The sequence below is a fragment of the Callorhinchus milii genome, unplaced genomic scaffold, assembly GCF_018977255.1.
Source record: "Callorhinchus milii isolate IMCB2004 unplaced genomic scaffold, IMCB_Cmil_1.0 Scaffold23, whole genome shotgun sequence".
Taxonomy (NCBI): domain Eukaryota; kingdom Metazoa; phylum Chordata; class Chondrichthyes; order Chimaeriformes; family Callorhinchidae; genus Callorhinchus; species Callorhinchus milii.
Genome location: NW_024704764.1, coordinates 7,393,824 through 7,419,221, shown reverse-complemented (window position 1 = coordinate 7,419,221; position 25,398 = coordinate 7,393,824). Strand labels below are relative to the sequence as shown.

The following is a 25,398-nucleotide window of genomic DNA, read 5'->3' as shown; positions in this document are numbered from 1 at the left end:
AGTCAGTGCCAGTCGATGCCACTCACCCAACCCCTATCAGTGACATTCAGTTGACACAGGCAATCAAACAAAGTCTCTAATATGAAAACTTTGTGTGCTGTGTGCCCTTTCCTCCTTCAAGACCGGTCTCAACACCTTTCTCTTCAACCGTGCCTTCAGCTCCCCTCTCGACTCTCTACCCCCTCCTCGCTCCCTCCCTTCCCTCTCCTCCTCGCTCCCTCTCTTCCCTCCCCTCACCCGGACCATTTCCCCCCTGCTCGGGTCCCGACCCAACTGTCCACCGCCTTGGGACGTCCTCCTGACGTGAAAGGCGCTCTATAAATGCAATCTTGTTGGTGTTGTTGTTGTGCTGGGTGACTGTCACTGCTATTGACTTGCTCTGTGTGTGCTGTGCTGAGCGATTGTTACTGTCATTGACTCTTTAGCAGATAATCCAAGTAAATCTCTCAGATTAAATCTTTAGCCACTCTGAGAACGGCACGCAGGCTGAGCAGGGATAGCGTGAGGACAGGACAGGTCGATCATTTCAAAGAGGAATTACTCAGTGTTGACGGAATTTGTTTGTGGCTGTTGCCAAGTTACAGGAACTGGGGTTGGATCGGATGCCTGCCTTAGATTGGATGTCAGTCACACGTCAAAATGCTACAAGTCATTGGCAGCAGTGGGAGAGCAGGGTAAGGGGAGGGGGAGAGGCAATATCCCCATCTCCACGTTCTCTGGTAGGGCTGTTTTCATACAATGTTGTCACTGAGTGCAGTGAGATGGATCGGACACACTCACAAGATCAGCAGATCAGTCTGGATGAAGAATGTTCCATCCGAACTCATCCCTCCAGAACACCCCCCACCCCTCCCACCCACATCACTGCATCAAAGCAGCTTTTTAAATGAATCCCAGCGTCCTGGCCTCAACCCACTTTCTTTGCAACCATGATCCAGTCATTGATCATGCTCTGCTTAAAGAAACACTTCCTGGCGTCTATCCTGAAGTTGCCCTTTGCAATATGATCCTTGCATTTGATACAGCACTTAACATGTCTTCGCGACATCTCAAAGTGATATATTGTAAAATGAATTGACTATATATTTTGGGGCCAAATACAACTCTAAACCTGTGTCCTACAGTTCTACTGTCTTGATACATTCTTAAGTATTGATCTGGATTTACTTTTTCAATCCCAATTAAATTTTGTATACCGCTATGAGGTCCCCTCTGTCTTGTCTTCTCTCAAGGCTCAATATGCTGTATATTCCACAGACCTGAAGTTAATCAGCGGCTTGGGAACGGAGACTAGTGAGGAAGGATACACGGATTTCTGTCTGCTTTCAATAGACATGTGTAACAAACTGAGAGATGGGCAGCCACTTGTTACTAGTTTTTATTTCTGTCATTTTATATACAGCACAAACAGATCAAATCATTGTACAGTATGGGTTTCCCTACAAAGACCTGTTACTCCCATGTTTTTTTTCTACAGAGTACTGACCAACAACTGGAACATGTGGAAGAATGACGATAATTGTATTTAGAAGTACTTCATTGCCTTCAAAAGAAGTGTTTAAGCGCTCGGCGTGACGATGGGAAGATGCATCTCTGACAGCTTCCTTCAGCTCCTCCGTAGTCTCATATCATTGTTTTATAATAGGGGGGAAGAGGACTTTGTGGACACTCCGCGCACGGCACAAACACGATTCAACACTAACGCAAGATTCCATCAACACAGTGCCCCATGATATAGTACAGTACAAGATCACACAAGTGAAGAAAGCCCTTCAGACCAATTCATCTTATACTTCACCCCGCCATCTTCCAATTAGAGCATCCAACATTTTTCTTAAAAGAGTCCAGCTACAATCATTCTTCCTGGTAACATAACCCATTCCAACTAGTAAGTGAATAGTAAGTGCACTTCAATTGTTCGCATCTTTGAAACCCGTGCCGTCTTGGATTTGTTACATTGGACTATCTGTAAGCATTGTTTTGCACACACAAGCCCTTTCAGCATCTCTAACAGGTCCTCTCTGCAATGGCTGTTTGTGGATGGAGAGCCCTGTCTTGCAATAACAATCCTTGTATTTGTTATAGCGCCTTATCACGTCTTTGAGACGTCTCATCTTATTCTTATTGTGCGTCACAGCTCATAGACTCACAGTGTGAAAATATATATTTTTGTGGGGGTGGGGGCGGTCAGCTAGGTGTCCGACACATGCAGAAACTTAACTTATCCAAACAGAATGAGAACCCAGTCACCAAAGTTGCCACGAGTCTTGCTGAATGAAACTTCTACCCGACAGAAAACAAAGGCACGATGGAGCACAAAAGGCATTAATAAGCTATTTGCATCAGTGTTTACAGAAGATCAGAGATGGGGAAGTGCTGAGAGAGATGCAGTTTGATGTGGAGGAACAAGTGTTAGATATAGAATCCATAAGAGGTACACGGAAGGTGGATGGAATTTCAAATGGATGGTTTTGTCTCCGATTGCTCAGGGAGGTTTAAGGCCAAGTTGTGGAAGCTTTATCTGAGACTGTTCAGAAGTCCTTAAAAATAGGAAATGTTCCAAGGGATTGGAAGGTGGGTGTCCTTGGAACTGTAGTAGGAACATAAAATCCGAACCGTGTCAGGCAGGGAAGAAAGGGAGAGATTAGAGCAACAATAAAAACAATTTGCATTTACATTAAACCTTTCAAGTCGGGAAGACATCCCAAGGTGCTGGATAGTGAAGGGTTTGCACCTGAGCTCGAGTTTGGAGTCAAGAGGGATGGGGGGGCAAGAGGAGATGGAGGTGAGAGGATGACCGAAGGCACAGTCAAAAAGGAAGGTCTTGAAGGAGGCAAGGGAGGGGGGTGCAAGGTAGTGGGATGGAGTTCCAGAGGGTGGGGGCAGAAAGGCTGAAGGCCTGATCACCTATGGTGGAGTGGGCAGGGAGGGGGACATGGAACAGGCCAGTGCCCGCCGAGCGGAGGGAGCAGAGCGCGCAGGTTGGTAACGTAAAGCAGGAAAGTTGGCAGAAAAAGAAGAAAGTGAAAAAAGATTCCAGCACCCAATGAACACCTCAGAAATCTCAGGAAAGAGACATTTGATGGGAGATTCGGTGATTAATCCAAGGAGCGAGCCAGAAGAATGTCCTCATCAATCTCCTCTGGCTCCTCGTCTGTCACTGAGTCGATTTCATTCTTTTTCCTGAGTAGAATGGCACCTGTATCCTCACTGTCTATCTCGCTCTCCTGGCCCAGTTCCCGGGGATAGTAATTTTTAGCCTTCATCATAAAGTCCTGTGCAATGTCCAGTATGATCAACCGATCCTGAACAGACAGAGAGAAACAATCCTGATTTACTTTATAATAACAATAATAATCCTTGGGTTTGATACAGCGCCTTATCATGTCTTCGACGCGTCTCAAAGCGCTTCATGGAATACACTGTAAAGTGAATTGACGTATATTTTGTGGGCGAAACGCGGCAGCCAATTGCGAACAGCAGTGTCCCCCACAAACAGTCGTGGATCGAAGTGACCAATTTTGGATCCAACTTTGATTCCAAGTCTCGACATGGGGCTTGAACCCACAAACCTCTGACTCGGAGGCGAGTGCGCTACCCCACTGTCACAATTTGGACAGACCAGAACAAAGATGTATCTCTCCGCAGGCATCTTGTTGTCGAATATAGAGGTGTCCTGAGAGAGTAGTTCCAGCAGGTGCTTTGCCTCTGTAGGGTTCCGCAAGTTGTTGTAGGAGGTGGTGGACGTGACAGTCAGCAGGGAATCCGCTTCCTTGTGAAATCCTGCACACACAGAGAGAGAGAGACAAAGTTCCACGCTGAGAGCGAGTGTATCAAACAGACACTTGCACACGCAAACACACGCACCCACACCCATATATGGCTCCCCTCTCGCTCTCACACCACATCAACAATGGAAACACCGCTATACGTCGTAAAGTGGGTGAGAAGTCACGCAGGGAGTGAGGGGTGAGCAAGGGCTGAGGGAGGGGTGAGGGAAGTATAGTAATAATAATAAGCCTTGCATTTGACACAGCGCCGTATCACGTCTTTGAGACGTCTCAAAGGGCTTCACAGAATACATTGTAAAGTGGATTGACTGTATGGTTTGTGGGTAGAGGAGGATGGAGTGAGTGTGATTGAAAGTGGGGGAAGAGAGTCGGGGGAGTGAGTGAGGGAGGGAATGAGGGAGGGAGATGGAACCACACCTCACAGCTTACCTAGGACTTCCAAGATCATCTTCCATTTGCCCAGGACGTCTCTGCGTACTTGCCGGACGGAGTGGATGTCGAAACTGAGCCTGCGGTAACCCTGGGAGGCAAAGAACCTTCACTTGCTCAGAACAACCAGCTCAGCGGCCTGTGTCTAGGTCTGTGTGCGTGAGTCAGAACATCCAACACGTGTGTGGTGTATTGGTGTGCGTGGGTATGTATGTGTGTGAGGAGTGCCCTGGGATGTCTTTCTGGCGTGAAGGGCGCTACACAAGTGTAATTTGTTGTTATAGTTGTTGTTGAGAGAGACCAGCGACTCAGTAGCTGAGAGATGTCACATTAGCCATTAGAGATGGCGTAAGAGTCCCAGTGTGCAGGACAGCACCGAGGTTATAGAAAGCCGCAGGGAAAAAAGATCAATCAAGAATTGGCTGAAGGTAAAGCGAGATAGTTGGAGGACATCCGACACAGGGAAGATAATAAATTTAATCCTTTAATACAGCGCTTTATCATGTCCTTGAAACACAGACAGTGTGGGGCTCTCGATATTGATTGCTAAAAAAAANTTCTTTAGTCGTGTTTATAACAGGGAGGGGGTGGATTACAGAGCCCTGCCGTTGTCTCTATTAATGTCATATTTATAACAGGAAATCCCACTTAAAAGATCTCTTCTGGTAACCATGAGCCAACAACGCAAAGGCAGAGTTTCAACACAGTGGAACTGAAAAAGCAACGATTCATAATAGGACTCATAAATAGCGACTCCGAGTCTGTGTGTGTCAGTCACATGTAGATTACTTCATTGACTCTGCCCTGTGTACAGTGCTACAGTTTTCTGTATCATCTGGGATGCTGTGGGTGTTCAGGGAGGATGAAAACAGGTCTGTGTGCATTGTTTGTTCTGCCTCAATTCGGACACTGAACACGTGGAACTCTATAATAACAACCCTTATATAGTAATAATCCTTGCATTTGATGTAGCGCCTTGTCATTTCATTGGGACGTCTCAAAGCGCTTCACGGAGTATATTGTGAAGTGGATTGATGGAGCATTGTGTGGGCAAAATGCGGCAGCCAATTACACACAGCAATGTCCCACAAACAGTCATGGATTGAGTAACCACAGTTAATTTTGAAGGGATCATTACCCCCAGATCCACCAATCGACTAACAACCGGGGTTCCTACTTACTGCTAGGTAAACAGAGGCGTGTGTGTGGAATAAGGAAACTTGCCTAAGGTTTCGCCCTGCCCGGGAATCGAACCCAGATCCTCTCGCTTGCAAGGCGAGCCTGCTAACCACTACGCTTTAACCACGGATCACAATCCAGGCTGACCTGAGAACCTCGGCGTGTTTTGGCCCGTTTCTGGAGCAGGTTATACAGCTCCCTATCATCGTCTCTCTCCGTGTGGGACGTGTCCTGGGGCTCGCTCCACAGGTTGGCTTCCTCAGCTCTGCGACGCTTGGCTTCCCGGCCAAAGTACAGCAAAGTTTCACTGACAGGACACAAGCCACAGTCACTTCTGCTGCCCCTGTACCTCTCTTGTGTAACTGCTTTTGTGTCTGACACATCAATCCCCCTGGAAGATCTAATCACTCAGTCACATCCCTTCCTGGCATGTTTGCGAAACACCCACAACCCAATCCCATACACGCACCCCAATTCCATATTCCAATCCCAATGTCAAATCCACACCCTTATCCCAGACCCCAACCCCTTGCCCATACCCCATACCGACATCAACCTCATATGCATATCCCAATCCCATATGCAGACCTCAAATCAATATCACACCTAGTCCGGCTTCCATTAGGCTCTAAACAGCAGTATTTCAGATGGACTCAGTCAAGTTTGACTGTAATCCTTTCACAGAGCAGAGTGAGTACTGAGAATGTACCTGATGATCGGAGTCTTCTCTTCTGGTTCCTGTTCTCCACAGGAACAACAGCACATTTGATAAAACACATTCTTACCATCCATCACCCTAAGCTTACCACCACGCCACGCAGCAGAGGCAAACAGATACCCAGCAGAGGCTGGTTGGCAAGCACAGTACCCACAGAGGAAGGATATCAGGAAGCACTGGTGCTAGGTTGGTAATCGACTGAGAGAGCGTATTTACGCAATCAGCCTTGTTTTTTTTTAATAAAACATTAGATGTGCTCGTTGCATGAATATCTTCCTTTGAGGAGGTAGAGTCATGGTAGGTCATGTGAAGACTGCTGCAGCTCTGTACCCTCAAGCTAAACAGAAGAAACACAAACTGCATTGAAAGATCTTGTTAAAAAAAAAACATCTGAACAAATAGACTTTAATAACTAGAATACAACTGGAAAACATGAGGGTCGGAGTGCCATTAACTCTTTGAGTGTGATGGGATTGAGCGATTTTAGGTTTTACACGTTTGTACTCAGTGATGTACTGGGTGTAAAAGTCTGTCAGCCCTTCACACATCATGGGCAATTTCTTGGTTTCATTTGTTCCTACATCACCAGAGTAGCTGCTTAGCAGCTGGTAGACTCTAGCAGTTACCCCATTACATACCCTGAGCTCTCCCCAAGCTTTGGCTCTTGCCAACCTGTACCTAACACTTTCCGGAATTTGGTAAGCAGGATTCAGGGAGAGAGAGCGCATTCCATTCCAACAACTTATCTCTGGGATTTCCATGTGTCGGTGGGATGTATGGAATTCTCAGTTTGGTTTGGAGACTCTTAAGCACGGTGATGAATTTTCCGCATGTGCCAGACAACCGGCTGACAAATAACCCTCCGAGTATCCTGACTGACAATCTCCCAGATAAAATTGGTAATTCCTTTTTATGGCTATTTTGGACAAAGCTGTGTACAAATTAGCTGCTGTGTTTGCCTACAAACACAGAGTCGCTACTAGTTTATGGACCACTGTGCAGGGACTTATGATCCCTGTAGATTGGCATACGATCCCTCTGCACTGATGCAATTTGAACTGGTCTGCTCCTTGCACGGATTAAAAGGTTGGGTGCAGAAGATGAAAGGTTGTAGATTTGATCTAATGTCGCTAATCCTAGGTGGATCTTAGGTAATACCAGTCCCTGAAAATGAGGATTTATAGCCTAACAAGTCTATTCTTGATTGATCTTAATCCTCCTTCCCACTTACTCACCATATTCACTTCCTCCAGAAACAAACCTGGTTGACCCTTGAACCAATTTCCATTTACATTAATGCCCTTGATTCTGTATGACTAGTGTCCTTTGTGCAAATACTTTACTGTTCTTCTGATCAAATCTCCCATTGACTGTTGATTTATATTGTGTGTCCCTTTCTCTCTGAACTGTTTTCTGGATCAACAGGACCATTCTATTCCTCTGCCGCGCTCAACTAATATTTCATATTCCGCGTCACTGTTTCCATATTAATGATTTTAGATTTGCCAACATTGAACCTTGCCTTTGCCATTCATATTGATTGAGGTTCTGGAAAGATTCAAATCATTTGAATCCGATCGCATTGTTCCTTGTTATTTGCTTCACAAACAGGCTCAGGGCCATACATAAGTTCATCTCATGCATCATCCATTTGGAGGATCTATCCTATTATAACCATTCCCATTCTTTGCTGCTCTCTCATTTTCGAATTCCTTCATGCCCTCGCACCTCCCTACCTTTCCGACTTGCTCACCCTCCAAGTCTACCACCCACTGCCTCCGCTCAACCGGCTCCGGACTCGGTAATAATCCTTCAAGAAAAAAACAATAATAAATTGGTCATTTCAATCCACGACTGTTTGTGGGACGCTGCTGTGCGCAATTGGCCGCCGCGTTTCGCCCACAAATATACAGTCAATTCACTTTACAGTCTATTCTGTAATGCGCTGTGAGACGTCAAGAAGACGCGAAAAACGCTATATCAAATGCAAGGATTATTATTATTATTCCCCTGGCTCGGGCTCAGATTCCGCCACTGTTTAGCGCTCTGAGAAGCTACCCGATGTGAAGGCCGCTATATAAATGCAAGTTGTTGTTGCTCCAACCACAAGACCTCATCACTTGTTCCCGGTAACTTTATCCCCTCTGAAACACCACAGACAGTGTCTCTACGATTGGATTCAGTAGCCTCTATCTGCTGGCTGTATAATTTTGCGTCCTATTTTTAATCTTACTATCTCGGCCTATTTTTAATCTTATCTTCTCTCCTATTTTTAAGTTGTATTCATTAATTCTCCTCCTCCTCCTACTACTACTTTGAAATGCTGCCTGTTTTTCTCTTGCAACGCTCATTAAATCTTGCTTTGCTGGGTGAATTTTGATTGTAGTTCAACATTTCTGCTTACAGTTCTAGCTCACTATCGCTAATTTATTCCACGCTCCCTCAGTCGCTAGTCTTACTCATCCCAGTGAATTGCCATCACATTCAACCAAAAACCTGCTTCGTGCTAGAAGCTAGATTTTCTCACGTAAAAGGTTAAGAGTGGCAATCTGGAACTCTCTCCCCCAAAAGGCTGTGGATTATGCCTGGATCCATTCAAATTTTCAAGGCGGAGGTGGATAGATTTTTGTTAGATCGGGGTATCAAGGGATATGGGGCAAAGGTGGGTAATTTGAGTTGATGTATAGATCAGCCATGATCTGATAGAATGGTGGAACAGGCTCGAGAGGCTGAATGGCCTCCACCTGTGCCTACGTAACTGTTTTGCAGATGGGCTGAAGGAAACTCCTCTGCTGATGAACCATGTGATACATCAGTGATAGACCACCAACCTAACCTCGATATCTGGGTTAACAATACACACTGTGCATTGCTTGCACTCAGCAGCAACACATTGCACTTGTTTTATGATGTTTGTAAATCATCCACCTTCAGTCCTCCTGGTGCCATATCTTTGCTACCGCGTTTTGGATGAACCTTTGCAACCAATGCGCAGGAGTGCATCCCTGCCATTCAAGCTCGGAACTGAAGCCACTCTTAACACGGAGCGCTTAGGGGCAGAGGCAGGCAATCAGCAACTCAGAAACAAACTACAACTGAATTTCTGTGTGCTCAAATCTGTGCGTTTTTTCAGCATCACTAATTCTCTCTGTAGGGAGATAGAATGGAGTCCTGTAGCGCAGTGGTTGGCGCAATCACCCCGCAAGAGGACCCGGGTTCAATTCCCGGGCAAGCCGAAACCTTAGGTGAGTTTCCTTACGCCACACGCCTCTGCTTACTCAGCACGAGCTGAATAGGAACCTTGGCAGCTGCATTTCACAAACAAAATATAGTCAATACACTTTACAATGTATTCTGCGAAGCACTTTGAGATGTCTCGACGACGTGATGAGGCACTGTACCAAATGCGAGGATTATTATTATTATAGTCTTGAACATAGAGATCTGCTAGGACCTGAAATATCGCTGTGCATTGTGTGAGGACCTTTGAAACCATTTCCCTCACATTTCCCTTCACTTCCAAATAGCAGGAATGGGACGGACAATTTTAAAAAACCCAGGGCAGTGGCCTGATATTAAGGTCTGTTTCCGTTTCCCCTCGTGTGCTGTGCTGACCTTATTTTGGTATCAGACACGTGGGAAACGAGTACCGGAAAGCCCAGTGTTTGGGAACGTGAAAGGAGAAAAGGTATTGCAACTCCACGTTTCCATCTCTTCAGCTTTTAATGGAAAAGTGACAAAACAGAAAGTGCTGTTCCCTGAGCCTCACACACAGCACAGCACTGCGGGTCATCAGGGAATTCTCAGGAAAAATACAGCTATGTTGTCAAGTCTCCTCACGAGGCTTTACTGCTCAGAATCCTAACCACAGCCTAAATAATGCAAACTCTGTTCCACGGCTTTACCACTTTCCTGAGCTGTTATTTACAGCGAGTCAGTTGATTGGAGCGGACATGTGATTCTAACCTTTTCCACTCGTCTTTTTAACACTTCTAACGATATAACGGTAACAACCCTTTGCATTTGATACAGTGCCTTATCGCGTCTTCGGGACGTCTCAAAGCGCTTCACAGACTACACTGCAAAGTGAATTGACTGTATGTTTTGCTCCTTTTCACCAGAGCTGAGGTGAAAAGCTTGTGATCTGTGACACCATAAGCGTTGCTTAGGAAGAAAGTGTTTCACTTGAGATGCTCTCTGTTTCTCTCTTGATGACATTCGGATAGCAACATCTGTACAGTCATTTAAAGGCCAGACTGCTGGTCAGTTAATGTCCTACCTATTTCCCCTCCGTTTCCATAACATTCAGTTAGTTTGTTACCCAGAAACTTAATGTCAGAAACCGTATGAGAGTTGCTCAAAGGATACCAGCGAGGCAGGTTTTTAAATCAATTGCAGTCAGTGTTTTATTTGGTTAAGGAGAGCATTAACTCAATACCTGGTGATAGAGGCAGCTTCTGCCCTTGGTTGGTTCCTGTGCGCTTTGGACACTTCACAGAGATAGTGCAAGCAGAAAACTAAATGTTCCTTTTCCACCTCATCCAACATTTCTCCCTGAAAAACAGCAATCGCAGACAAGCCGAGGGACTCAGGTTTGTTCTCCCAACACACACACACCCCTGACTTAGGAGCAGTGTGCTGGGCTGAGGAAATAAGCAAGGGATGCTCACCAAATTAAAATATTTATTCCAGTGTTGAATTCAAACAATAATCTTACACTTTGATCTGAAATGTGTTGGTCACAGTTTTACACGCTAACGTGAGGACAGAAACCTCAAAACCCTTGTGTTAAGCTTCATACTCATCTTTGCCCGCAGCAGTCGCAGAAACATTAGTCGCGGCACAATCAGTCACATACAAATGGCCTCAGTGTCCCTGAGCTACGACGATGGAGAGCGCAAGAGAGAGAGGGAGAGAGAGAAAAAAAAAAAAATCGACCAGGGTTCCGACTGCTGATCACTGTCCCTGTGCTCGTCTGCTCGAAACTCCAAGTGCGTTGCAAGGGCAGGGACGTGATAACACTGGGTGTGTGTGTGTCTGTGTGTGCGTGTGTGTGTATGTGTGTGTGTGTATCCGTCTGTGTGCGCGTGTGTTTCTCTGTAGTTGCCTGGCTGGTGTTTACCAAGCTCTCTCCAGTGCAAGTGAAGAGCCCTCAGCCGAGGAGCCGGGGGTGAGAGGGGACTATTTCCGGGTGGACTTCCTTCCAAAATGAAGACTGCGTTTGTTGAGGAAACAACGGTCATTGCCCACAGCTGCGATCACGTTGTCCTGAGCGCTTATTTTGCTTTGATTGCCATTTTTTTCCAGCCCTGAATAAATCACATTACTCACCTCCAGTGTCCTGTATTGTGCTCAGTGAATCTTCACTGAACGTATTCCCTGTGAGTCACTTGGTACGATCTTCCCCCTCCCAAACTCACCTCACACCCCCCCCACAGGGTGATTAATACATGATTCTCTGCCCCCCCCACCCTCCCCATTACCTCTGAAATGCAAGGAGCTGTCAGGGACAGATAGACGGACAGAAGCAGAATTTCCTTCGCACCTTACACTCATTGATGCTCGGAGAATCCAGTGGAACAAGAATCGTTACAAAAATCAGGTTGCAATTAGTGCAAAAATCAGTTTGTTTCTTTTTACCCCCCCCCCCCACAAAAAACAAAACAAAATGTTTGTGTTACTGGTTACTGGTTGAGGTGACGTCGCAGCAAACTGCCAATCAGCTCTGCGGTGGGAGACTGTACTTGGCATCTTCCCGCTGCCAACGCAGGTCACGCACCCACTGCCCGCTCAAATGTCCAGTGCAGTGCGCATCTCGCTGACCTCCCGATGCCCCTCAGTGCCCGGGTTGCCACACTTCTCGCTGACTTCCCGATGCCCCTCAGTACCCGGCGCCACGCACGTCCGTGATCCGCTTCCGCAGGTGTGACACAAACTCGAACATGGTAGCAGCCAAACTCTGGTGAATTAGGTATTTTGGCAAACGTCCCTGTAAAACAACAGCAACCAATTAATAATAATGATAATTATATAATCCGTGCGTTTGCCATAGCACGTGGTTAAGACGTCTCAAAGCGCTTCACTGGATATACTGTAAAGTGTAGTGACTGTATTTTTGTGGGCGAAACGCGGCAGCCAATAGGAGAGATAGGCGGTGACTGTAGAAGGTCACAAGGACCTGGGCACAGTCTGCATTCCAACAGAAGCAGGTAATGTGTTTTACTCCAGGCAACAAAAATACACCTTAAACCCAAAGTGACGTCTATTAAACCCAAAGCGAGTTGACGTCAAGCTTTGAGTCTCGTGCTAAAGTCGTGGTAGACGATCGTGAGACAATGGAAGGTCTGACCAAACATCCGTGGGGTGATTCCTTCACTAGTGATACACTGATGCACACACCTCTCTCTGCCGGCAACTGCTCTGCAGCGCTAACCATCGCAGGTTCACTTAGGGCTGTTTGCCCCCCTCCCCCCCCAGGTGGGGTGAGGGGGGCGATGTGTGGGGAAGGGGGGGGGGAGGAGTGGAAATACCACCAGATGTAGTTTTATATTCACTGCGCTCTAAGCAACGACCTCTCCCTCCCATTCCAAACACCCATCACTGCCCACTCAGACAGACAGTCGGTAACTCCCCAATCACTTGCCTTCAGGTCTGTGTTCAGGACCCAGATAAATGTACAGACGTGTGGGTTACGGAGACTCTTGAGCACTACGAACCCTCCAGGCCCATTCTCGCCCCTGCAAGACAGTTCAACGGCATCAGCGATGGATTGATGGTAAGCGCAGGTGAGAGTTGCTGCTCTCAACAGTGATTGTCCTGAAGGCAAGACAGGACGAGAGCGCCGCTTTCTGGATGCTAAAGGCATTTCAGCCATGATCACCAACGCAACTTACTTTTAAGAATAACGACTCGCCTTTGATACAGCGTCTGATCTTATCACATCTTTGAGACGCTTCAAAGCGCTTCACAGGATACACTGTAAAGCGAATCGACAGTCTTGTTTTGCGGGCGAAACGTGGCAGCCAACTGCGCACAGCCGCGTCCCCGCACAAACAGCCATGGACTGAAATGACCAATATATATATTTTTTTTGTCTGAAGGAATTATTACCCCCGGAAAAGCGATCCGCCGATCGACTAACAGCCGGGTTCCTACTTACTGACAGCTAAACAGAGGCGTGTGGAGTAAGGAAAGTTGTCCAACATTTCGCCCTGCCGGGAATCGAACCCAGGTCTCTCACTTGCGAGTGATTTTCCAGTTGTACCTGACGTATTTGTTGAGCGGAGGTTTTGAGCCGTGCGTGCTTGATATTCCGGAGGAGATGTACATTTCCTTCTTCCTTTCAATGCGCCTCACGTTCACAAAGTCCCTGCACGGAGAGAACAGCTCAGTGTTACTACAGCCCAGGCGTCCTCAGTAGAACCCAACAACAACTTGCATTTATATTGTGCCTTTCACATCAGGAGTAAGTCCCAGGGCACTGGAACCCAATTATAATAATACTAATAATAATCCTTGCATTTGATGTAGCGCCTTATCATGTCTTCGAGACGTCTCAAAGCGCTTCACAGAATACACTACAAAGTGTAGTGACTGTAAATTTTGTGGAACAGCGGAAACTCAAGTAGCAAAAAGACGGCACAATAAAGCCCTCCTCTGCTGGGCTGATCTCCACTGCAATGACACCACAGCAAAACTATGGTTACAGAATCCGGCAGTGAATCACACAACCACTCTGATACATACATGTCTCACTCACTGGCAAACCAGGCTAGACCTCAGCTCCCTGCAATATGCAGCCCACAACCCTACCCACACCTGTGTCCAGTCTGATGTTCCTTTGACCTGGAGCAGGAGCAGGCAAGTGTTAGCCCAGGTGAAGAACACTTGGTTCTGGGTTGGGGCTGTCACTAGCATGAACGGTCAGCACGGCCCAGGAAGGCTGCTGCACCCCACTCTATACAGCTCACCCCAGCCCCCGCTCAGGTACAGCCACCGTGAGCCAGGCTGCCTCCGACTCCAGTAAAAACCTCTTATATTCTGACCTGGGGGAAACCACCCCTCCAGCGGCTCCTGCAGCGACATCGTAAGTGATCAGAGTGTTGTCGTCGATCCTCTGTATCACCTGCGGAACCACAATAATAATACTAATACTAATAATAATCCTTGCATTCGATACAGCGCCTTATCACACCAAAGCGCTTCACAGGGTACACTGTAAAGTGAATCGACTGTATATTTTGTGGGCAAAACATGGCAGCCAATTGCGCACAGCAGCGTCTCACAAACAGTGGGTGGATTGAGTGACTAGAACTTTATTTCATAAATTTATTATTAGTTATGTTTGAACAAACACAGCCTCCGGACCCGTGGGGGGGAAAGAGTGGAAGTGGGGGGAGACAGGAAGGGGGGGAAGAGAGACACTCTGAGCGACGTACCTGACAGACTGCAATTGTTTTGTTCCAGATAACTAGTTTCTCCGGTTGCAGGATTACCTCTTGGTATATGAGCTCAGCCGAGCACTGCAGAAACGCCTGCAAGAAGCACACATTCCACCAATGACACTGGACATACCCCGAGACACCACAACACAGGGCACCCTTCCCCTCACAGCAACCACTGCAACTCCCACTGTAAGCATGTGCGAGCATGCACACACGCACACACACGCGCGCGCACACGCGCACACCAGCGACACTGAGTCAGTGAGTCCCGTAGCTTAGTGGTTAGAGCGCTCGTCTCGCAAGCGACACCACCCGGGTTCGATTCCCAGACAGTCTCCTTACTCCAGACGCCTCTGTTTGCCTAGCAATAAGCCAAAACCCAATCATCAGTCGATCGGCGGATTATTATTATTAATATTATCCTGCAAAGTCCGTAAACACAGTTCCCAGGAACAGTGATTTTTGAGGGTAAAGAATGCATTGATAAATCATATTTATAGAGTTTTAAAATAATCTCTATCTTGTGACAAGTCATAAGAGAGGAGGTCGATAGAAGAAGCCCATTTGATCTCATCCTTCATCACAGCGTCAAACAGTTTAAGAAACCAGTGTCTTGGTCTCAACCAATAAACCCCAACATCCTGTTTGCCTTTTTATTGCTGCTTCATTAGTGAGCGATGATGAGTCAACTAACACACCCAAAAGGTCTCTTTCAACTACACATTCTTATCCCTTGGAAAGTTCAGTCACATTAATGGAATGCATGGGCCTCTTATTTTGACTTCGGTCCCCAATGCATTGCAATTAGAAACAGAATTTTACAGAACAGACAAACGCCATTCATCCCAGAGTGTGTGCTGACTCTCTCTCTGTTCCGCTCCCCTTGCACTTTCAAAGTTTTCTTTTTTTTCTTATTTTGCCTAATTCCCTTTTGACAAGCTCTTATGGCTTCTGCCTCAATCAACATTTTTGGTCGGGCATACCATGAACTTGGTAAGGATCTTAAATTCATGCCAACTATCTGACACTTATCTGTCCTGAACTTCATTCGCCTACGATCAGTCCAACCGGATGGAATGATCGTATACAGGCTATTCGCTGCACCACTGCTCTCTCAACACCTGATGCTTTCTATTGTATTAAATTCTATTTACACGAGGCTCTATAGCGCACTCTCCATGCTTACCTTCAAAATAAACGTTTTGCCGTGATAGGGTATTTCATATGTGTAAACAGCATCACCGATGTCCTGCAAGAAACATGATTCAGGTGACTGCAACAATTAAAATACTCTGTCTCTAACTCTCTGGTTCAATAATCCAAGAGGCATCCTCAGCTCTCCTCGACGCCTTTCACACTGTCCTTGACCAAGTCCGATTTCCTCCCAACCACCCCCCCACCCTCCCAACACACAACGTGGCCAATAACCTCGTCACAATTTCATCACCCCAATAACATCCTCACTGTCCTTCCTAGTTCGATCCTCCAAGATCTGTGAAGCCCTCAGTCTCACCCTTACCAGGCTCTGTGAGCACATCAACCCTGTACAAATGCTATTGATAGTGTTTGGCTATTAATCAATAACAAGTACAGATTTGCGCCCACACAGTAATCACACGTTAAAGTAAACCTTGTGATTTGCTTTGAGAAACACCCTCCTGAAGTGAAAGGTTATTTCTCTCCAACTTACTAAGTTTCCCTCTGCTCATCGCACACACTCCTGCTTCATCTCCCCCTGTCCTATGCACCCCACCTTCGGCAGGCATTCCCTTCATCTCCCTCCCTTGCTTCGTCTCAAGAACCTCCATTTCGACAGTGCATTTGGCCACCCCCCTACCCTCCCTTATTCCAACCTCCAATCCCCCTGCTCGGGTCAAAAAATTCCTGACTGTCCAGTGCCTTGGGACGTCCTCCTGACGTAAAAGGCGCTGTGTCAATGTAGTTTTGTATTGTGTGGTATTGTATCTTAGCCCTCCCATACCCCCAGCTTGGGTGTCCTGTCAACACATTGTGTCTTCGCGATGTGAAAGCCTCTGTATGAATGTAAATGATATTGTATTGTCACGTCAACCAGATGAGGCTTTGCCTCAGGCTACTTACATTCTCCCTCTCCAGTCTCCAGTTCTCCTCCATGGTCAGGATGTGTTCCACCACCCCCATGGATTCCCGGCCCTGCCGCACATACTCCTTCTCCTACAGGCAGAGAAACAACTGTGATCCCTTTGGCCGTGAGGAAGTCTACAGCCCCCAGCAAACCAGGACAAAGTGAAACCTATGACAAAAGAGTCACTGACCCAGATATAACCTTACAGCCCAGAAGGAGGTCATTCGGCGCATCGTGCCTGTTCCTGGTCATTGAAACAGCTACCCAACTAGTCCCACTCACTCCCCTGCTCTTACCCCATAGCCCTGCACATTTTTCCAGGAAAGTAAAATGCAACACCAGTGAACAAGGAGTTTATCAAGAGTATGAAAGTAGCGGCTTTCAACCTGAAATCTCACAAGTGTAAAACTGGCGCTCAAGTCTCACCTGAGGCGTCACTGCTTTCCGCCCAGTCCCTTCTTCTTCTAACTCATCATCGGAGCCTGTGGAGAGAGAGAGAGCGAGAGAGACAGACAGTTACAGGGAGCACTGATCCCACATATAATATAGTTTACATTTATATAGCCACTTTCACACGGGAAGAATCAAGCAACAAGAAGTGCTTCTGCAATCCATTTTAATTTTGCCCACAAAATACACAGTCACTATAGTTTACGGTATATTCTGTGAAGCGCTTTGAGGAGTCTCAAAGATGTGATAAGGCGCTATATCAAATGCAAGTATTATTATTAGTAATAAACTGTAGCCAGAGCCACAATGACCGGTGTATGAAGGAGCTTAGAGCCGTATTGACCAATGTCAGACTATGCTTTAGGAACTCCCTTCAACCAACGGAACCACCAAGTTCTTAGGATGTAGCTTGTAAATTCACTGCTGTAACTGAGTGCTCATCTGCTTGTGTTCACACAGGGCTTCTCTCTCTCGCAGTGGTGACGTGAGACGCCTCAATAACACTGGGAGAGAGCCCCGACGGGCAGGAGAAATGGTGCGTGAAAGCTTCAACGATGGGATCTGCACACAAACCATTTGGAGTGACACAGAGCGCAGCTTAGTGGCAATCGCAGTCACAATCATGCATCATCACCCCGACTCACAGACTGATAACAATCACTCCGCAAAGTTCAGATACCTGCTAAGGATTCTGGTGGGGAGTAGAACTGTCCATCGGACACAGCCCTTGGGTGCAGAAGAGGTGCTTGCGGGAACGCCGCCTGTGCTGTCTGATACACTGTGAAACAATCAGGACACACACACACTCACACTGAGACACACGCCAGGCGGGAGCACGGCACGACACACCAGCCCTCTCGGTACTTAGGTGGACTACACGCCACAGTCAATCCACTTTACAGTATATTCTCTGAAGCTTTGAGACGTCGCGAAGACGTGATGAGGTGCTATATCTAATGCACGGATTATTATGATTATTATTACGATTAAAAATAAAATTTTACTTCAAACAGGAACAAGGTCTGTTTAAGTGGGTGTCACACAGGGACACAAGTGTGTTGACTTTAATCAGCTCCCAGTTCTCTTTCCCTCTCTCGCCCCCACCCCCCCTCCCTATGCTCTCCACACCCACTCGTTCCCTCCCCCACCTCTCTCTTCTCTCTCTATTTTTCCTCCCACCTCAATCACCTCACTCCCTTCCACTCCTTGGTGTTGATCAACGTCCATAGACAGGATCCCAATTCACCCAGTATTAAAAACCGGGGTTCTAAACCTGGAAGCAAACTTTCGCTGACCGATCAGAAAAGATCGAATAAAAGGCAAAAGAGGGAACGAGAAGGTGTTCAGATGAAAGATCATGGACCTGAAACTTTCACTCACTTTCCTCTCCCCATAGATGCTGCCTGACCCGCTAAGTGTTCCCGGCGACTTCTGTTTTTTATTTAGCAAAAGACTGAATGTTTGTCGTAGAATTAAAATGGAATAAAGGGCTTTACTCACGTCGCTCATCCTCTAACTCCTGAGTCAACACTTTGAAATCCAGAAACCAGGTCTCCAGCCAGGCCAGGACAAAGGAGACGATGGGAAGCACATACCCAAACGCTCCCCTAGTCTGGAACTGATGGCACACAGAATAATTTGTTGGACAGCACAATTACAAGGCAAGTTCTGGCTCAGTGATCCCAGTAGTGCTGGGAATCATTAACAATTGTAGAGACAGCCCCCTCCCCCAGAGCCAATAATGATGGGTAAAACAGAAGCGTGTGTGGAGTCAGGAAAGGTGCCTAAGGTTTCGCCCTGACCCGCCCGGGAATCAAACCCAGGTGCTTTCGCTTGCGAGCAGAGTTCGCTATCCACTACGCTATGGGACTCCACAACTCGAAGTTATAATCATGCCACAAACATAAATTGTCACCAATTGGTTGTCAGTAATAGGAAAATAATCCCGGGGATAGCGGGACCCAATAGCTGCAGGAACTGTCTCCCACTAAAGTCAGGACGACTTCTCGAATGCAATCCTTGGGCATCTCTCCCACCCAAGTGATTCCCACGTATTACATACAAACCAGGCTCTTACCTGAATGGACAGAATGACTTTTATAATTAAGAAGCTGCTGGTAACCAATGTTGTCACCTGGAAACAGAAATCACCAGAGAATAGACCACGTTAATTCCCCCGCCTTACACAACACAACTGTCTCTCTCTCTCTCGCTCTTCCCCCCCCCACCACCATACACAGACACACACATACCTTTCTCTCTACCCCACAGAACAAACCTCTCTTCCTCTTTCTTCCCCGCCTCACCCTCCACTTCATTTGTGACTGACACAGCTAGATTTGTGTATTGATAACCCCAGATCTCTTTGCTCCTTCACCCAATTAACGGGGGGGGGGGGGGGAGAGAGGGAGGAGTGTGAAACCAACAGGCTCCCTGCAGACAGGCTAGAGCACTAATCATCCTATAGTACATAGGTAGTTTGGAACATATGTACATGTAACTGCCAAGAAGGTGGAAGCGAACTAGATAGACCTTGGTCTTTTTTTCGTCGAGCATTTCTTATGTTCCTCCTGGAATGCTTACCGCTATCACCCACCAGTGACGCAGCCTCAGCAGGGCATAGGCAAACAACAGCACCAAGAAACGGAAGATGGCCAGCAACTGGAGGAGACGGAAAACATTAAAATGATTACTCAGAACAAAGTAACGCAGCGGGGACGGATGTGAGTGTATGCTAAACACAGAGCAATTCTGCCGCCCGTACATTCACTGGTTCTAAACTCTGTACCCTCATCGCTCTAGTCCTCGCCAGGCTCCTTTGGCTCTGCATCACAGAACCCATTGACTTCAAGATCCTCGTACTCATCTACAATCCCTTCATGCCCTGGCACCTCTCTAACTCTCCAATCTGCGTACTCCTCACTCAACCACCCACCGTCTCTGCTTGTCTGGCTCCAGCCTCCTGCTTGCGCCCTCCGCTCCACCATCGATAGCCGTACTTTCAGCCACTACACCCCGAAACGTTGGAACTCTCCCCTCCCTCAATCCCTCTGCCTTGTCCCCCTCTTTCCCTATTTTCAGATCACACCTTCCTCTTCGACCGTGCTTTCGGTCACCTCCACATAACTCGGTGTCAGACTCCCACCACTGTTTAACTCTCCAAGATGCTGATCCATGTGAAGGACGCTGTGTAAATGCAAGTTGTTATTGTTGTTTTTGTTCGGCTGCCAGATACTCACAAATATATCAAAGAACGATGTTTGAAACCTGTATTTCAGGATTTCATCCACCAGATTCTCTTTAATGCCTTCTTTTCCCTAGAAAAAACAAGCCTACTGTTAATGACCTCAAAGGCATTCTGTTACAAGAGAGTTAAAGACGGAGCAAGGATATCAGTCTGCAAACAGCCTGGATGCAGCGTTCTCCGGTTAAAGAGGCTTAGTGGTCACCAATGATTGCTACTGGAAGACCAGCACAGCTGGTGCATCGTTTATGTAGAGCTGCATTAGCAGGGCGAACCAGATAGAGTACAAACAACAAGAACAAAGTCACATTTGTATACAGCCTTTCACGTCAGGAGGACTTCCCAAGGCGCTGGACAATCAGTGTTTCGGACCCGAGCAGCGAGTCGGGATCGGGCAGGATAGAGGGTGGGAGGGGGGGGAGAAGGAGGGTGTCCGAAGGCACAGTCAAAGAGGAGGGTCTCAAGACGGGTCTTGAAAGAGACAACTGCACAATAAATAGGGAGAATGCAGACAAGTAGAAATGAACCCCAGACTGAAAGGGTGGGGGGAGCAGTTTAGTGTCCGACAACATTGGGATACTTTGTGGATTGCTCTCACATTGAAGCAACCATACTATTCTGTGAAAAACACAGAGCAGCCAAGAAGCAAAGACTCGATCTGCCCTTTTTCTCAGTGAATTAAATCGCTGAGCCTCTCACAAAACACTTACACACTGTTGAAGTGGATTGGTCACTTCAATCCACCACTGTTTGTGGGGACACTGCTGTGCGCAATTGGCTGCCACATTTTGCCCACAAAATATACAGTCAATTCACTTTACCGGGTATCCTGTGAAGCGCTTTAAGACTAATCGAAGATGTGATAAGACGCTATATCAAACACAAGGATTATTATTCTTACCCGAGACAACATTTCAACCCCGTCATGTACAGAGCTGAACAGCAAGCGAGTTACACAGTGAAGAACCTTCACACTGACTGAATCAACAACAGCAACTTTGCACATTCCCAGTCTCTCAGAAATCGTCAAGAGAAGCTACGACTCCAAGCAATGGAAGCTATCAGGATCGTATCTGGATTAACGGCTTACAATTGCAACCCTGATCCAGATCTAGATCTGAGAGTGTCGAAGGCCGTGACCTACCTTCTCTGGTGGAGGGTTAAGGGAGGGAGGGAACACTTACATTCAGCTCGATGATCCACAAGAGCGAAACAAACAGGAGGTCAAAAGTTACAAAAAGGCAGAAAGTTCTCCGGACATCCGAGATGCTTTTCTTTTTCTCTCCTAGGGCTGTGAAGTGACTGGGCATCCCCTGCTGGCTCCTGGAGTAGTAGGTATTGATCGAGGCGATGGCTGGGAGGCTTTGTTCTAGTCCATTTTCCGCATCTCCGAAGGCCTTGGGCATCCTGTCTGCTCCACCTCCGCCTCGGCTAAGGCTCAGCAGCCAAAGGGCACTGCAGGAAGACAGGAATAGCGGGATTTAGCGAGGAAGCACCAGCGGAGTAGGATTCCCCCGGGGGCCAGGATACAGGTGCATCAGCAGACCAGAGGTCATCGGCCAACTTCAAATCCCAAGAACATTGCAACTAAATTCAAATTATATCATGTGTCGCACAAAACCCTGGTGCATGCAAGCCCCCTATTCTAGCTCACTCACTCACACACACATACCCCCGGCACTCTCTCACCCCTGGCATTCGGAGTCCTGTAGCTCAGTGGTTAGAGCACTCGCTTTGCAAGCGAGAGACCCGAGTTCAATTCCAGCAGAGGGCGAAACCTCGGGCAAGTTTCCTTACTCCACACAGAGCCTAATAATAATACCTCCAAAACCAAAAACAATAATAAATTGGTCATTTTCAATCTACGACTGTTTGTGGGACATTGCTGTGCGCAATTGGCTGCCGCGTTCGCCCACAAATATACAGTCAATTCACTTTACAGTGTGTTCTGTGAAGCGCTTTGGGACGTCCTCCCGACGTGAAAAGCGCTATATCAAATGCAAGAATTATTATTATTATTCTCTCACCCCAGCACTCTCTGTCTCGCACACACACACATACCCCCGGCACTCTCTCACCCCGGCACTCTCTCTCCCCCTCACACACACTCACCCCCGGCACTCTCTCACCCCGGCACTCTCTCTCCCCCTCACACATACCCCCGGCACTCTCTCATCCCGGCACTCTCTCTCATATACACACACCCCTGGCACTCTCACACACACATTCTAATACTCCCACTCTCTCTTTGACACATTCACCTGGAATTCTCTCTCACACTCCGGATCTCTCACACACATACACCCAGCCACAAACCATCGCTCTCTCACGCACATACACCCAACCCTGGAACTCTATCTCTCTCTCACTCACAAACAGACACGCAAGGACACCTGCACCACTCACTATCGTCGAGAAAGCTCATGGTCCAAGCTCGGGACAAATGAACGAGTGCTATTTCAGCTTTGTTGGCCGCCTCTGGTGTTTAGGTGGTGTCTGGTGTGTCTACCCGTTCAGGGAGTTCTGAGTAAGTAACAGGAACTGAGAGTGCCTGACTAGAGATGAAACTGAAACTGACGAGAACACTGATCAGTAAATCTACAGCTCTCACGGAATATGCTGCAAAGTGAATTGACGGTATACTTTGCGGACGGAACAGACTCAAGGGCCTGAATGGCCTCCTTCCTGTTTCTATATTTTAATCGCTGGGGAGAGGTTACACAAACCACAGCACAGAAACAGACCATTCTGTCCAAGTCTGCTCGTGTTTTCCTACACATAGGAACACAGGAACAGGAGTAGGCCATTCAGCCCGTCGAGCCTGTTCCGCCATTTAATTAGATCATGGTTGATCTATACCTTCACTAAAATTTAAATCCAATTTCCCGCTTTCCTCTTAATACCCCGACCTACCAAAAATCTCTTTCTTGGAAGTGCGGATGGATCCAGCATCCACGACCTTTTGGTGGGGGGAGAGAGAGAGAGTTCCAGATTTCTACCACACTTTGAGTGAAAAAATGCTTCCTAATTTCACTCTTGAATAGCCTGGTTCTAATTTTAAGACCGTGGCCCCTGTTTTGCATTCCCCCAACGTTGGAAATGGCTTTTTCCCCGCATCGATCCTATCAAATCCCTTTATCATCCTAAAAACCTCTATCAAATCACTGCTTGCCAATGAGCCACCTCGTTTCGGGTGGGTCGTGCTTAAGAGTCTCCAAACCAATCTACTGAGTTTCGCATAAACGGGGGAATTTCCATTGGTTTGGATTGGAACGCTCGCTCTCTACCCAGAGGCAAAAACACCTAATCCTGGAAAGCATTAGGTTGGTGAGAGCCAAAGCTTGATGACCCCCCCCCCCACCCACCGTGTGTGCGTTAAGTGTACTGCTGTAGTTTAACCAGCTAAAACCACACAGATTGGCACTGTGAGCAACAACAACAAATTACATCTGTATAGCGCCTTTCGCCTCAGGAGGTAGTCTACCTGGCAAGCTTCCCGCCCGCTGCTTGCCAATCTCGGACCGCCTAGGTTACGTGCCCGTTAGGTTCGGGAATGCAGTAGTAACAGAAACCAAGCGGGAAGAATCCCTTTTCCCATCCGTGTCCCCCTAACAAGCCAAGCTCTTGAGCCATCACGGGCAGTGCCCTGGGCTACTGCTGACCCGCCCGCCCATGGCTCAGGAACTGACCGCCGAGACCACGACATTAGATCGACTCGATTATGATATTCCACGTGTGTGTGTGTGTGTATGTGTTTCTCTCTCTGTCTGAGTTTCTGTGTGTGTGTATATATATATGTGTGTGTGTGAGACTGTCTGTGTCTCTCTTTCTCTATCTGAGTCTCTGTGTGAATATACAGTCTGTCTGTCCTTCTGTCTGTGTCTCAGTGTGTGTGTCTCTCTGTGTCTCAATGTGTGTGTGTTTCTCTCTCTGACTGTGTGTCTCTCTGTGTCTCTCTGTCTGTGTGTGTTTCTCTCTCTGACTGTGTGTGTCTCAGTGTGTCTCTCTGTGTCTGTCTGTCTCTGTGTCTGTGTGTGTGTGTGTGTATCTCTCTGTCTGACTGTGTGTGTGTGTCTGTGTCTCATTGTCTGTGTCTCTCTCTGTCTGACTGTGTGTGCCTCTCTGTCTGTGTGTCTCTGTCTGTCTCTGTGTCTCTGTCTGTCTCTGTGTCTCTCTGTCTGTGTCTCAGTGTCTGTGTCTCTCTCTGTCTGTCTCTGTGTCTCAGTGTCTGTGTCTCTCTCTGTCTGTCTCTGTGTCTCAGTGTCTGTGTGTCTCTCTGTCTGTCTGTCTGTCTGTGTCTCAGTGTCTGTGTCTCTCAGTGTCTGTGTCTCTCTCTCTCTGTCTGTCTGTGTCTCAGTGTCTGTGTCTCTCTTTCTGTCTCTGTGTCTGTGTCTCTCTGTCTGTCTCTGTGTCTCAGTGTCTGTGTCTCTCTCTCTCTCTGTCTGTCTCTGTGTCTCAGTCTCCGCCGCGCTGTACAGTGAGGCCGGGCTCAGACCCCAGGGCCAGCCTCCAGGCCTCGGCCTTTCCTCCCACACTAACCCGGGGCCTCCGCTGGAGCCAGGCCCCAGACATGTCACGACATGACCTCCTCCCCTGACCTGACCTGACCTGCAGCGGCCGAGCGGCTTCAACGTACATTCGGCGCGGCCTTCATTCTCCCGACGCCAACCGTCCCACCGCTTCCTCCTTCCAACCCGGAACCCAAGTGCGGGGTCAGAGCGCCCCCCCCGGAGCCGGGACTTGGCTGTGAGGTGAATAGAGCGCTTTCAGGTGCCACCGTCCCCCCGGCTGACTTCCGCTCAGCCCAACTGACCTCACTTCCGGTCTCCACGCCTGCTGAGCCCCCTGGCAGCTCAATCATAAACCAGTAATAAACAGTAATAATTAGTAATAATGGTGAATATCGTTTGCTGGTAATGCACTGATAATGAATGATCACAATAAATAATAGTGGCAATAAATAATAATCTTAACGATAACCTTAGTCGTCATGAATAATAAATAATTAATCACAGTAATAATATATCATCATAATCATA

At 47.4% G+C, this 25,398-nt stretch overlaps 2 protein-coding genes across 4 annotated transcripts; both read right to left on the bottom strand.

Annotated features, from left to right (window-relative positions):
• Positions 1–2,923: 2,923 nt before the first annotated feature.
• Positions 2,924–6,559, bottom strand: mreg (melanoregulin). The gene is made up of 5 exons (XM_007901447.1): positions 6,109–6,559; positions 5,547–5,706; positions 4,221–4,311; positions 3,623–3,783; positions 2,924–3,305 (listed from the first exon to the last, which is right to left on the bottom strand). The coding sequence occupies exons 1-5, from the start codon at positions 6,189–6,191 to the stop codon at positions 3,099–3,101; spliced, it is 702 nt and encodes a 233-aa protein (XP_007899638.1). The 5' UTR covers positions 6,192–6,559; the 3' UTR covers positions 2,924–3,098.
• Positions 6,560–10,497: 3,938 nt separating this feature from the next.
• Positions 10,498–25,083, bottom strand: stard3 (StAR-related lipid transfer (START) domain containing 3). 3 transcript variants are annotated; one of them, XM_007901448.2, is made up of 15 exons: positions 24,968–25,083; positions 21,544–21,814; positions 20,355–20,432; positions 19,699–19,776; positions 19,193–19,249; positions 18,616–18,733; positions 17,795–17,893; positions 17,092–17,147; positions 16,662–16,754; positions 15,748–15,810; positions 14,556–14,651; positions 14,163–14,242; positions 13,382–13,486; positions 12,761–12,854; positions 10,498–12,106 (listed from the first exon to the last, which is right to left on the bottom strand). In XM_007901448.2, the coding sequence occupies exons 2-15, from the start codon at positions 21,763–21,765 to the stop codon at positions 11,999–12,001; spliced, it is 1,347 nt and encodes a 448-aa protein (XP_007899639.1). In that variant the 5' UTR covers positions 21,766–21,814; positions 24,968–25,083; the 3' UTR covers positions 10,498–11,998. The 3 variants fall into 3 exon arrangements, with proteins under 3 accessions (XP_007899639.1, XP_007899640.1, XP_007899641.1); XM_007901449.2 differs by having other exon boundaries at positions 24,996–25,083; XM_007901450.2 differs by lacking the exon at positions 24,968–25,083 and adding an exon at positions 22,766–22,901.
• Between the last annotated feature and the right edge of the window lie 315 nt (positions 25,084–25,398).

Bases quoted from the DNA above. Each gene is read 5' to 3' on its own strand.
- stard3 (XM_007901448.2), bottom strand. From the start codon at position 21,765: ATGCCCAAGGCCTTCGGAGATGCGGAAAATGGACTAGAACAAAGCCTC. The intron at 17,148-17,794 runs GTATCTGAACTT...CTCTCTCCACAG, and splicing joins CCCACCAGAATCCTTAGCAG to GCTCCGATGATGAGTTAGAA. The intron at 16,755-17,091 runs GTGAGACTTGAG...CTCTGCCTGTAG, and splicing joins GGAAAGCAGTGACGCCTCAG to GAGAAGGAGTATGTGCGGCA.
- mreg (XM_007901447.1), bottom strand. From the start codon at position 6,191: ATGGATGGTAAGAATGTGTTTTATCAAATGTGCTGTTGTTCCTGTGGA. The intron at 4,312-5,546 runs GTCAGCCTGGAT...TTTGCCTCCCAG, and splicing joins AAACACGCCGAGGTTCTCAG to GGTTACCGCAGGCTCAGTTT. The intron at 3,784-4,220 runs GTAAGCTGTGAG...CTGTGTGTGCAG, and splicing joins GATGATCTTGGAAGTCCTAG to GATTTCACAAGGAAGCGGAT.